Genomic DNA, 13157 nt, shown 5'->3' on the forward strand with positions numbered 1-13157 from the left:
CAGATGCACCCTCCGGAGGTTCCATTTCGGCTGGCAACCTATGAGGAGACTGCTTGCTAGATCTTCACAAGGTAAGTGACCCAGCGCGGCAGATCGGGGGGAAAGCAATTGTGGGTAGCATGAGGTATTTTATTGTGGGTCGGGGAAGCCTTGGGTGGTCTTAGGCAGGTGGCCTGTTCCATCAGTAGCCCCCCATGGCCCACATTGATGGGTTTCCAGTGCCCCCATTGTGCTAGATTCTATACCTCCAGACTGGGACTACAGAGCCATTCCTGTGTCCACGGATAATTGCACCAGTGCTTCTTCTTTGAACCCAAAGGACCACTATACAGACTTTATCACAGAATTTATAATTATGGAGCACTCAGCAAAAGGCAATACCCACAAAATACTGGAAAGTTTCACTTTTGGGAAACAGTGTATGAGTTGCATCATAAGGGAAGGCTATATTGGATGTTAGTTAAAAAGGACTAACACTGGATGAAATCTGGGACAGTGTCTATAGATGAGATGATAAAGAAATATCACGGAGGAATTTAGTTGCTACATTTGGATTGCTGAATGTTCTCCGCATGATACTGTGAATGTAAATTTCTTAAGAATACAAAAAATCCACTTATTCCAAGGCAAACCACTGGTTCATGGAGCTCAATACCATTTAAATATGGCAACAGTTTTCTAGAGCTTCAAACAGATATCATTTGCAGACCCATCTGGAAAGACCAGGTATTGAAACTAAGATCTTCAACAGAAAACATGCTCCACTCCACTTTCCAGCTACTGGTGTTGCTACTTTAGTGTTGAAGTGAATAGCTTATTCTTTAAGGGGTTGGTTCGCCACTATAGGAACAGAGAAGTTTTGCTATGCTGCATGTATATTAGACTTACATATTAATCACTAGTGTAATGGATACAGAATATTACTGTCTCCATTTTTTTTTAATTTAAATTAAAAGCTGCAAATTAAATCTCTCCCACCCAAAACATTCCAGTATTTTAATGGCCTAAGTTTTATTGTGCATAAAGCATTCATTATTTCACATTGTAAAAAGTAACCACACATTTATTCATTCACAAATTAGATTATCTTTATCATACACCAACATATTTAAAAAAACAGATAGTCTGATATCAATATAGTTTTGCTGATTGCATTTGTGAAGTAGAGAAGCTGACAATAGCTTCATACAGTCTCTCTCAAGTATTGGCATAAATTGAATGTTTTAAATAGAACTGCACTTTGCAGGCAAATTTTGATAGGAATGTTAGCATGAATACAAACAGAATGATGTTGATAGAGCTAAAAGCATGATGGCTTGAATTAACTACTAATTAAAAACTAGATTAATCATCTCTAAAATGTTGGATAAAGAGGAACTACAATAGGATATACTGGTAAATTAAAACAAAGTATTTGTACAATAAAATTGCAATGTGAAATTTAAGAAATCATTCATATGCTATTTGGAGGTATCTGTTTCTTATTAAAAAGTGAAAAGAAATCCTCTTGACATTTTATACACTAGATAAGCAATATTATCTAAAATTATAGCATAAGTTTATTTTAAAGGACTACACTTCTCCACGTTTCTGTTCATGCTTCCAGATTCCACACTGAAGCTTCTTCGATATTTAAAAGCTTTTTCGTAAGAGAAAGTGTCACTTGTTCAGTTAATTCTTATACGCAGAGCAATTTCACACATATGGCCCTATTTCCATAGCAAAGGCAAATTAGGAGTCCATAAGCTTGTAAATAGCTATATTTTAAAGTAGAGGGCACTTTCATTCCAAACTGAATAACCTGAACTAGTAGAAGGCATAATTGAGAGGGGGGAAGTAGGGAAACCCTGTCTCTTTAGCTGCAGCAGATTTAAAGCACATTGCTAAAGTAACGTTGAATTAAGCACTTCACGTACAACATTGGCATTCTGCACATATTACATTATTTCTATGAAGATATTTTACAACATAGGAATTTATTTAACTGACAGAAGATGTTAACATTATGGTATCAAATCAATCCCTCCTTCCTGGTCCTTAAATTCAAGGTTGTACTCTAGCTTTATCCAATCCTGACTTCAGCCACATTGCCTCCAGTGGTCTTTGGTGTGCATGCTTTCTTTCACCAGCTCTAGGAGTTTGATTTTCTGTTTTTCCTTGAGGGGAAACAAAAACACTCTTATCACACAGAGCAGAATAAATTAACAGTGTTCAGAACTGCTAAGTTCTTGCAGTCATCATTTACAGCTCCAAAACTGTTGTGATCTTAAACACATATATTATAAATAAAAAAGAATCAACATTATTTCTTCTAAATCCAATAATAAGATGCTTTTTAAAAAGAACAGTCTTGATTCAAGGCGCACTCACTTTCCCATCCATTGTGCCATCCAACTCCATTGGCTTCCTTCCCACTCATCCCACACACCCTGTGGATTTTCTTTTTGTGGAAATTGTCCATCCATCACTATGCAATAAAAAAAATCTGCATATAGACCTCAAAATACTCGTATCTTAAACTGTTAAAATGTATGTTGGAAAACATACATATGTACATACATATTAAAAGACGTTTCTTATAGAATATTTTTTTTTAATCAGACTCATTTGTTTTAATAGTGATCAACACAGAAAAGTGGGTGAAGTCATCCATAAGCATGTGGGTATTAGTACGCTGACAATATGCAGTTTTACAACTGCCCTGGGCCTTCCATGAGATGCTACCGAGGTGCATCCTCAGTGCTCAGATACTTGTGCATTTGGTAGGGAAGAATCACCTTCAAGCTTAAAAAGACTGAATGGCTGTGGATTTGGCACTTGCCCTCTCCCCAGTGAATTTCCATTGTTAAATTTGGATAGGGTATCATTCACCTATGCAAAGTTGGTCTCCAATGTGAGGAAGTTCTTAGACTTGTGGTTCTTGTCTGAAAACCAGATGGCAGCCATGGCCAAGAAATCTTCATACAATTATAGCTTGTACTCATTTTTGGATCAGAAGACATTTCATGGTCAATCACACCTTAGTCATCTACTGATTGAACTACTGCAGCATGCTCTACATGGGCTGTCCTTAAAAAGCATTCAGAAGTTTCAAGTGGTCCAGAAAGCAACAGCATATGCAATATTGGTCTTACTACAGAATCCTCATGCAATATTGCTGCCACATGTGTTACAGTGACTTCCATCTACAATTCAAGGTGCTAATTGTTACCTTTAAATTTCCAAATGGCATGGAACCAAGTCACTTGCACGACTGCTTCTCTCTGGTTTCTGTCCATCCCACCAAATCCAACTGTGTAGGCAGGTATTAGATCCCATTGAAGAATGTCTTTCAGTGGGCCCTAGGAATCATGCCTTCTCTGTCATGCTGCCTGTCTTGTGGAATAGCCTACTCCTGAGTTACAGATAACACTAACCCTAGTGGCCTTTCAGAAGGCTGCAAAGACCAGCTTTTTGACAAGGACTGGGACTAGAAGATCAATGGACTTCTGGCATGAGTTGAGTTTTATATATTAAAAATGATATATTTAGGGCTCCCTCTATTTAATGGATTTGTAAATCTTGGATGATAAGTTTTATTTTTGTGCACTGCCCTGAGTTCCTTTGACAGATGGAAAGCTTTATACATTTATTAAATATACAAATAAATTTGAACAACAAAGGAAACTGCTTCCAATAGAAGAGAATATATATAGCTCAGGGTTGAATGGTGCAGTCGTTGATTTTCTCTTTTTGAGTAGTGTGTCTCTTTTGAGTAGTGTATAAATATGGTTTATTTCAATGTATCTATTGGTTGATTTGTCTGAATGCCAAGCTTCCAGCAATTCCCTAGCCTTTTTGTATTTACTAAACAGGGAACAAATCCCACATTAACTTGTATCAATGATGTTATCTAGTTGAGTAATGAAATGTCTACAGGCAAATCCGCCCAGAGTCATTGGATACGAGATGGGTAACAAATAAATTTAATAATGTTTAATAAATAAGCAAACAAACAAGCTCAAAGAGCGCCAAGGACTCTTCAGGATTTCACATTGGAATCTGTTTTTAATATGATATCTGTCCTTATAGGACAATTTTGATGTATTTTCCACTGCCTGAAAATGGGACAATCTTTATTGATTGTGACTCAATCAAACTGAAGATCCTTGTTGATTGTGACTCAATGAAGCCTACAATCAACTAGAAAATTATTCAGTGCAGTTACAGGAGCTAAGAAATTTTTACACTGGCAAACTGTCACTGATTCAACTCCTCCCATCTCTTCCCTTTTCTGCCCTTTTGGGCACTCTGCACTCTTGTCATCTATCCCTGCCACTGTCAATGCCAGCAGCTGAATTGCCAACTTCTTCCTCCCAGTACTTGCCCATGATCCCGGCATTAGGTGAGGGGTGGACTCAGGGACATGAGCAGCAAGTGTGGTAGGGTGGCGATGCCTCATCTGCCAAAAGAAATTTGCTAGGCCCAGCCAGGGAAGAAGTAGCTGGACAGAGCTAGTAGAGGAGACAGGGTGGCAGTGTGGAAAGGAGAAAATAGATGGATGGATCAGTGAGGGCCAGCAGTGGCCTCAGCCAGGCATGCCCTTCCTCCTGCTGGAGTGGCTCCAGTGCCTAGAGGGCTTCCTGTAGCTGATTTTCCAGGAGCATCTCCAATGTGAGCTGCAGAACATGCACTGTATCTCTGGGAAGCCCTTGTTCCTCTACTGCTTCCAGTTCTGCCCTACCCTGAATGACACCTTCCATTTGATCGCCACCTTCATCTAGGGAGCCACTTGCCTCTGCTGCTTTGCCTGGTGATGGAGCATGCCACCATCCCATCCTCCTGTACTATCCACAGTATGTAGGCTATCACTCCCTCCACTGGTGGCAGATGATGATGATGCTCCACCTGCACCACAGGCCTGCCTCCTCCATTGGCCAAGCTCAGAGACCTCTCTTCAGAAGACAGGGCTCCACCACCTAGCTATATTCACCACACACATCCCAGCACCTAGATGCTAAGCCAATATTGTGAGGAAGAAAAGTCAGCTAGGGACAGTAGAAGTGGTGGCAGGGATAGACAAGGTGATAAAAAGGATGGAATGTAGAGGAAGATAAGCAGGTGGAGGGAGTTGAAGCAGAGGCAGTTCATGCAGGGTAATATTTTTTATTTATTTATTTAAAGAATTTATATGTAGACCCACTCACTTTCAGTGACTCTAGGTGGCTTACAAAAAAATTTAAAAACCCAATATAAAAAGAGTAAGAACAATAACACTCCCACCTCATGGCGACAACAAGCCACCAAACAAGCTACCTGATGGGCTCCATCTCACTCTTGATTCCCCAGACCCATTGACAAAACCAGGTCTTCTGGGCCTTGTGAAAGAGTGTCAAAGTGGGACCCAGTGTAATCTCCATGGGGAGGATGTTTCAAAAGGAGGGAGCCACCACGGAGAAGGCCTTTCTTTTGGGCCTCGCCAGATTTACCTCCTTGGGATAATGTGACTGTCGAGTACTGCAACCATTGTAAAGGCAGGCCAGTTTGCCAAGCATTCAAATTTTAATTACATGACAATAGAGGCACTGCAGCAGTCAGAACTTCAAGGAATGGTCATAACTACAGTTTCTGTTATAATTTTGAACTGAATGGATCATCAATAAGCGAGGACTACCTACTATTAATTCATATACTTGAGGTATCTATTCCAGTCCTTCAAACTGTGTTAAATTACTTTTGAAAATGGAGAAGTTTTAAAAACATGACATGAATGATGGCATGACATTTATTTTAAAGAAAAAAAGTTAGTAATATATGCCCAACCGGGGTTTTTTGAGGGGGGGGTTTGTCTAATTTAGTTTGTTAGATCCTAGCACAATGAAAAAATATATATTTATTTTTATTCACTTTGTATGGATCCTTTCTTTATGTTGCTTTCAGCCATATTTTGCTTTCATTGCTTTTTTCCTCTCTTCCTGGCATTTTCCCACAAGTGCACTTTTTTCAGATCAACCGAGTATTGATTCATTGCCTGCAACAGGAATTGACCAAATTGGCTTCTCACCTGAGCCTGACATCATGGGCTGAGAGAGTGGCTGGCCTCAAATCATCCAGATGGCTTTCATGCGCAACGTGGGACTAGAACCCATAATCTAGTTTCTAGCCTGGTACCTTAACCCCTAGACCAAACTGGCTCTCTTTTCTGCTACTGTTGCTTAACTGTTAGAAAGATTATGTTAAAAGACAGGTATCTTTAACATAAATTATATTGCCAGAACAATCATACCTGCCTGTCATTGTAACTTGCATACCTTAATTTGATGAGTAATAATGTGAATAAGCTTCCCGTGTTCTTGTTAACAATATTTATTTCTGAGTACTAATGTTAAATTAAAGGAGTTATTTAGAACATTAGTAGATATTTTAGCAGTATATGCCCACGTGGTAAAGTATTACTTATCCCAACCCACATTAAAATTATTCATCTTAAGAATACCAATGCCTGACTAGCTATATATTTTAATGCTTTGTGAAGGAGTGTAAGAATATAAGTTATTATGTTGAAAGAAAATCTCTAAAGCTCTTCACAATGAGCAGATGTACAAAAGATAATAAAACCAAATGCAGTACCACAGTAGCAGAACATACTTCTTTTGTAATTCCCCATGTTTGTGATTCATGTTTGCTGTCTATTTGAGTATGACTCATCGAACACAGTCTATTTGCTAGCAATGGGAATGAATATGTTCTGTTTCAAAAACTCCCTAATGCAGGTCTCCTGTGGGTAAAACCACTTTCTGGATGAACTCCTATGAATAGCAATGCAGTACCAAAGAAAGTTACAGGCCTACTGTAAACTGAAAATTGATTCAGGTACCTGGGAATTCCCACATCTTCCAGTTGAACACCATTGAAATATAAACTGGGATGCAATCATACATCTTTCTAGTTTTCAAAACAATAGTACAGGTAGTCCACAACTTACAACAGTTCATTTAGTGACCATTCAAAGTTACAAAGGCACTGAAAAATGTGACTTATGACTGTTTTTCACAGTTACGACCTTTGCAGCATCCCCACGATCATGTGATCAAAAGCCAGATGCTTGGCAACTGCTTCATATTTATGACCTTTGCTATGTCCCAAGGTGGTGTGATCACCTTTTGCGATCTTCCAACAAGCAAAGTCAATCGGGAAGTTAGATTCACTTTAGCAACCAGGTTACTGACTTATCAACTACAGTGATGCACTTAACAACTATGTCAAGAAAAGTCGAAAAATGGGACAAAACTCACTTAACAAATGTCTCACTTAACAACAGAAATTTTGGGCTCAGTTGTGGTCGCAAGTCAAGGACTACCTGTATTCACAATGCTCTTCTATGTGCAAACAGCTCCACCTCCTCCAGGCTTCAGAAACATGGCTCAGATGTTCGTGATCAAAGCCCTATTTCTGCAGCCCAACAGAGGAGCTGAGGTCCACTCAGCAGGCAGCAATTTTTAGTCAGCCCCCAGAGACAAGAGAGAGATCTCTGGCAGGTGGTAGCAGCTTGCAAACTTCTCTGCTGGCTTCTCCACTGACTTTCCAAGAAAGTTAGCAGAGATGATTGCAAATGGCAATCACATGATCACAGGGCACTTGGAAATTGGTCATTAAGTGTGAACAGGTTGCCAAATGCCACAAATGCGGTCATGTGATCACAGGGGGAGCAGCACAATGTTTTATAGCAATAGCACTTAGGCTTATATATAAATAACTTTATTGTACGTGTATACACAGTATACCATACAACGAAATTCACTTAACATCCAACATCCAGATCCAACACACATAACAATCCCCAAACACATTCCCACCCACCACAATTCCCCACCCCTAAACCACCCAAACATCCACACAACAGACCAAGTATACTTGGTTTGTTGTGTGGATATACTACTTCACAGTGCTTTATAGCCCTCTCTAAGCAGTTTACAGAGTCAGCATATTGTCCCCAACAATGTGGGTCCTCGGAAGGAAGGAAGGCTGAGTCAACCTTGAGCCAGTGAGGATTGAACCCCTGACAGTCAGCAGAATTAGCCTACAATACAGCATTCTAACCACTGCGCCACCACGTCTTATGATGGCCAGAAGTGTTTTATGGGCCATAAAGCATTCTTTCTGAGGCAACTATAATTTCAAACAGTTGTTAAATAACCAGTTGTAAATTGAGGATTACCTGTAATATCAAAAAATACAGGGGGCTGATGAATCCAATTGCAAAATAACAGTGCCTACAGTAAACTCTTTATTTATCAATACATTCATACATATGAATTTGTACCTCTGTAGACCATCATTTGAATCCATGGCTCAATTTAAGATTATTCCAGAATGATGATCAGTACAAGTTCAAAGTCATATGTGTGATTCACAGAGATAAAGAATACTAATTCCACACTTCTCTTACCCACATCTAGCAGCCTTAACATACAGTGATAACTCGACTGCAGCTATTCCTGATAATAATGATTATTTTAGTCATCATACTAACCAGAACTATCATAGGAATTCTAGTTCTTTGTACAGTATATTTGGGCCAGGAACATTGTTTTTGAGATGAAATAGCTTACCAAAACACTCATAGCCTCCCAAATACTAAATCAGAAGAGTTAAACCATAACTTAATTCAAGGGTTGTCTAGTCTTATTGATAAATTAGAATGAATCTGTAACTACTACTTCTCTGTTTTTGCTAAAATAGTGGTTAAAACAATCATAAATAATTATGTCAACATAGCTATGGGACTGATGACATAAACAGTATTCATTTTTATCCTGAGTAGGAGAAACAACTTAAATGAACATGAAAAATCAGTCATTTATTGTAATCTTTAATTCTGAACTAATTTTAGTTGATCACTTACAAGCTAACCTTCCGTGAATGGCTTTCTTTATTCCCATTGCTTTTTTGATCAACTGTGTTATTTGTGTTACGAGAAGAAGATGGTAAGGTGGAAGTAGAGTTAAAAGCAGCAGTGCCACTGACATTGGTAGGACGAGTTCGGAAGGAATCGTCTGAAAGAATATATATATAACATTTCAGAAAGTCAGGTTATAATTAAATTAATTTGTTTCAGAGCTACAAATTTTGTTAGTTGTGTGAACTGATTATCAAGCAAGCATGCTGGCTTATATAATTTCTTGCATTTGGGGCAAAACTAAGAGCATTAGACTCTTTAAAAACAAAATGAAGCCACTAAAAGAATTGTAATAAATTATTATTTTGAGGGAAATGAGCAGTTAAGAAACATGAAATATAAAAAAAAAAAAAAAACAAATAAACAAACGAATGAAAAGTAACACAACTTTCTTACCAGTAAATGAAAACATAGAATTCTTTGCTACTCCTGACACAGAAGTATAGCCTACTGAAGAACTTTTGCTGAAGGAACAAAAATATATATAATAGGAATGTTATGTTTACTTATTGTTATTAAGTTTTTTTCTAATTTTTCATTTCAGAGATTTCAAGACAATTCACAATGTTACACAACATGGTAAAATGATAAGGAATAAAGTTAAAGAGGGAACAAACCTCAAGTTCACAATATAAATCAGAAATATAAGCAACTAGTGAGAAAGAAAATTTGTAACCTTCCACAAATAAGTCCCTGCCTTGCCCGGGAATTATTCAGGCATTTACTGACACGGGTAAACATTGTAATGCCTTAAATAATTAACACAGTAGGACCATTGACCTGTGTGGAAAAAAACATATTTCAAGCATCCTGGCCCCTAAAATTGAGAATGCTTTAAATAATAGCCAACATGTTAAAGTGTTCCTTAATTTACAGAGGACTTTCCTCAAAGACATAGATGTGTGCACTCCTTCAGCTCAATCACAATCTAATTATATAGTAATAGTCCTCAATTTATCATTACAATTACACCTGGAATTTTGGTTATAAGTTGTGGTCATAACCTTTTTGCTTAACAACTGCAATCCTGGTTCTCCCAGTTGTAATCATAAATGACCTCATGGATTGTTGAGCAGACGGAGTGAAATAGCTGCCTGCCAAAAGTGGGCAGGGAGCGCCCCACTGTGCATAAAAAAGAATGCCTGGCCTATGTTTCTCCAGCTCAATGCAGGAGTTCCCCTCCCTCAATCCAAGCTTTATTTCTGCAGTATTCTGCAGCCCAGGAAATGAATGAATGGAGGGAAGGGGGAAATCCTTTGGAAGGCAACAATAGCTTAAAACCTTTCCTGCCAGTTTCCCCATTGATTTTTTCTGGGAAGGCCAGTAGAGAAAGTTGTAAATAGTAATCACATGACAACCCATCACAGGAGTTCCTCCCCGCTTCCTTCATGGAAGGCAACCACTGAACTGGGCTGGGGAAAGGAAGCTTAGATCTTCAGGATCCAAGCTTCTTTCTCTGGCCCAGCATGGTGGTTCTCCTTCTGTCTGTGTGCAGGAAGGAACTGCTGCACTGGGCTAGAGTAAGGAAAACTGAAACTTCAAGATCTGAGCTCCTTTTCGGGCCTGTCACAGGAGTTCCCCTCCCCTCCACATGTTAGCTTTTCTGCCTTCAGAAACATCTGTTTGCTAGCTTTTAAGTGGATTTTTTATCCACTTAATTTTTAAAGTATAGCACATCACTCAAAGAACAAATTTTTTCAGCCCTTCCTTCACCAAAAGAACTGTACGTTTGAACTGGCAAACCAAACGTTACACTTCCATAATGAGCAGCTACAGTGTAACTTGTATATTACAGTTATGAACCTAACATTACAGAAAACAAAATATTATATACCTGGGGCATTTGTCAATGTTGCCATATTTTGACTGCAGAGCTTGACTACTGAAAGACTGACTTCGAACCAATTTAGACTTTTTTACTTCTTTGCCTAAAATAAAAAATAATGAATATAGCTCTTTCTTAGCAAATATATAACTGCAAGTGCAATCCATAATCTGCCAATGAGTAATGCTAATAGATATGAATATGTGGTGTATGAGTTTTTTTGGAAGCCATGGTTATGTTCCAAAAACCATTATCTTCACTGAACATAAAGGTCCAGTTATTAATTTATGGAATTCTGACAAGACATGTGATCTAATTTCATTGAATACAAGTTAACCATACAGGAAGTGATTGTCAGAATTTGAAGTCCCATTATTTACATTATTATACTGTGCTATCTTTACTATCTTGAGCTCCTGGAAAAAGGTGGAAAATATATACATTTCCATCATACAATTCCCCCTTTCACGGTAAACAAGCTTAAGAAAAATACATACAACGAATTAAAATAGTAAAGGAAAGAAATTAAAGATAGAAAAGAAGGAGAAAAGTATCTGCAAAACCTGGACCAAAAATGAGATCAGTACTACCTGGAGAGACCCCCCCCCAAAAAAAAATTAGCTTGAAATCAGTAGATTTCTAAATACAGTAGTACATTCATCCACATACATACACATATACATACCCCATCATTTACTCTTTTTAGAGGTATTATATAGAGTGCAGAAAAAGAGTTCAAATCAGAAGAGGGAAAATGGAAGTATGAGATAAGAAAAAACTGAATCTAGTTCATATATCTATATCTTTTTTTCAATATCCATAACTTTCAATAACTTCCTATCTTTGCAAATCATCCTTACTTCCACCATTTTCTTATGCTGACTTTTGTTCTTTTAAACTTTTCAATTCTTTCTTTTTGAGGATCTCATCAACTCTTGCCTAATAAAATATTCTTAGTCATCTCCTTTGTCCTGGCTTATTCATTGTTTCCCCCACAGATTTGTTTACAATTCACCCCCATTTGTTCTCTCTGTATTACCAAAACACCTCAATTGTGTTTTTCATACTGGTCACTCACTTTTCTTATCAGCCCACATTTGTTTATCCCCCAGTAAATTTTGGCCATATCTCTACTTTTACTATAACATGCTTTTTATGCAATATATTCTCACTCCATTCACCTTATTTTTAAGTTTCTCCTGCAATAACTTCCATATAAAAAGTAGATAAAAGCACTCTCTTATAGATAACTATTTTGAAGATTTTTAAACATTCAATTACTCAATGACTGCTAGAAACTCAATATTATCTTTCCAGCTGGAGACATTAGGGCTCAAATGGGCTAATTTACAAAATGCATCCAAAATTCAGGATCCATGATTCACATGAAATTGAAGTTTGGCAAATTTATGGAACATTTTATAACAAAAAAATCAACATCAAGCATTTTATGACATAATACAACATTTCATACAACATTTCGTGTGGTCATCTCCCAATGTTTGGCTGTGCTTATAGTTCAATGTGGGCTACTTTCAAGGCAGATACATTTCTGAATATGTTCCTGAATTTTTAAGTGTATTTCCAGTGCAGGTATATCTTTAATGCCTTTCACAGATCATCTGAGACAATATACTGTGATGTTTTTCTACCTATTCCCTTATGTTCTTTGCAAAATAGATTGGATTTTTAAAAATTGTGCAGAAGATATTTGTTTCTTACTTGCTGAAGCGCCTGAAGGATTTCCAGGAACAGACATTGGGATAGTTTTGGCTAAAGTTGATGATGTTTTACTGTCTCTACCTAAAACAAAAGTTATTATATGCACCGTACAAGAACAAAACTAATATTCCTACTATTTTAAATTAAACACAATTCATCAAATAATACAAGCATTAATTATCACTTATATCAGCAAGTGATACATTTGCGTATTTTGAGCCTCACCAAAATGTAACATGCTTTTTTTACAGATACTGCAGAAAAATAGGCCATCATTTAATACAATGTTTAGTGCTTAAGTTAAGTTCTTTATCAGAACAATCAGCAATCAAGTCTTTCAACTGAAGAGTTAATCCATAGAGCTGATGCATGAAATAAGCTCAATATTGTTTGTTTCTACACTTAAGAGTGGCATGGTCAGCTTGCTGGTAGAGCAAACCTAGAAACAAGTACTTTTAATGCTGGCTTTAGGACAATCATAATGCAAAACAGAAGGAATTAGCCTCATATTTCTCTTTCTTTTACTTCTTGGAGTGATTTTTTTCAACTTTCTCCCATTGTTAATGATGGCTTCAAGGTGCCAGTGTGCAAAAGTAAAATATACTTAATATAAATAATGTAATGTTATATTTTATTTCTTTTCTGTTGTAACTTTTAACTCATTTTTAAAGC

The 13157-nt window shown here is 37.4% G+C and overlaps 1 protein-coding gene across 3 annotated transcripts in view; it reads right to left on the reverse strand.

Moving 5' to 3' along the window:
• Positions 1-1959: 1959 nt before the first annotated feature.
• Positions 1960-13157, reverse strand: part of PPP4R4 (protein phosphatase 4 regulatory subunit 4) — a 72135-nt gene continuing 60937 nt past the window's right edge. For 2 of the 3 annotated variants that reach the window (XM_034418399.3, XM_087872635.1), the window contains 5 exons: positions 12486-12566; positions 10773-10866; positions 9335-9402; positions 8885-9035; positions 1960-2156 (listed from right to left, as the gene is read on the reverse strand). In XM_034418399.3, the coding sequence (XP_034274290.1) occupies positions 2132-2156; positions 8885-9035; positions 9335-9402; positions 10773-10866; positions 12486-12566 (419 nt within the window). In that variant the 3' untranslated portion in view covers positions 1960-2131. The remainder of the gene's footprint in view (positions 2157-8884; positions 9036-9334; positions 9403-10772; positions 10867-12485; positions 12567-13157) is intronic. The other variant, XM_060687334.2, reaches the window with a different exon arrangement.

Source organism: Pantherophis guttatus, chromosome 1 (genome assembly GCF_059756535.1).
Source record: "Pantherophis guttatus breed Tessera chromosome 1, ASM5975653v1, whole genome shotgun sequence".
Taxonomy (NCBI): domain Eukaryota; kingdom Metazoa; phylum Chordata; class Lepidosauria; order Squamata; family Colubridae; genus Pantherophis; species Pantherophis guttatus.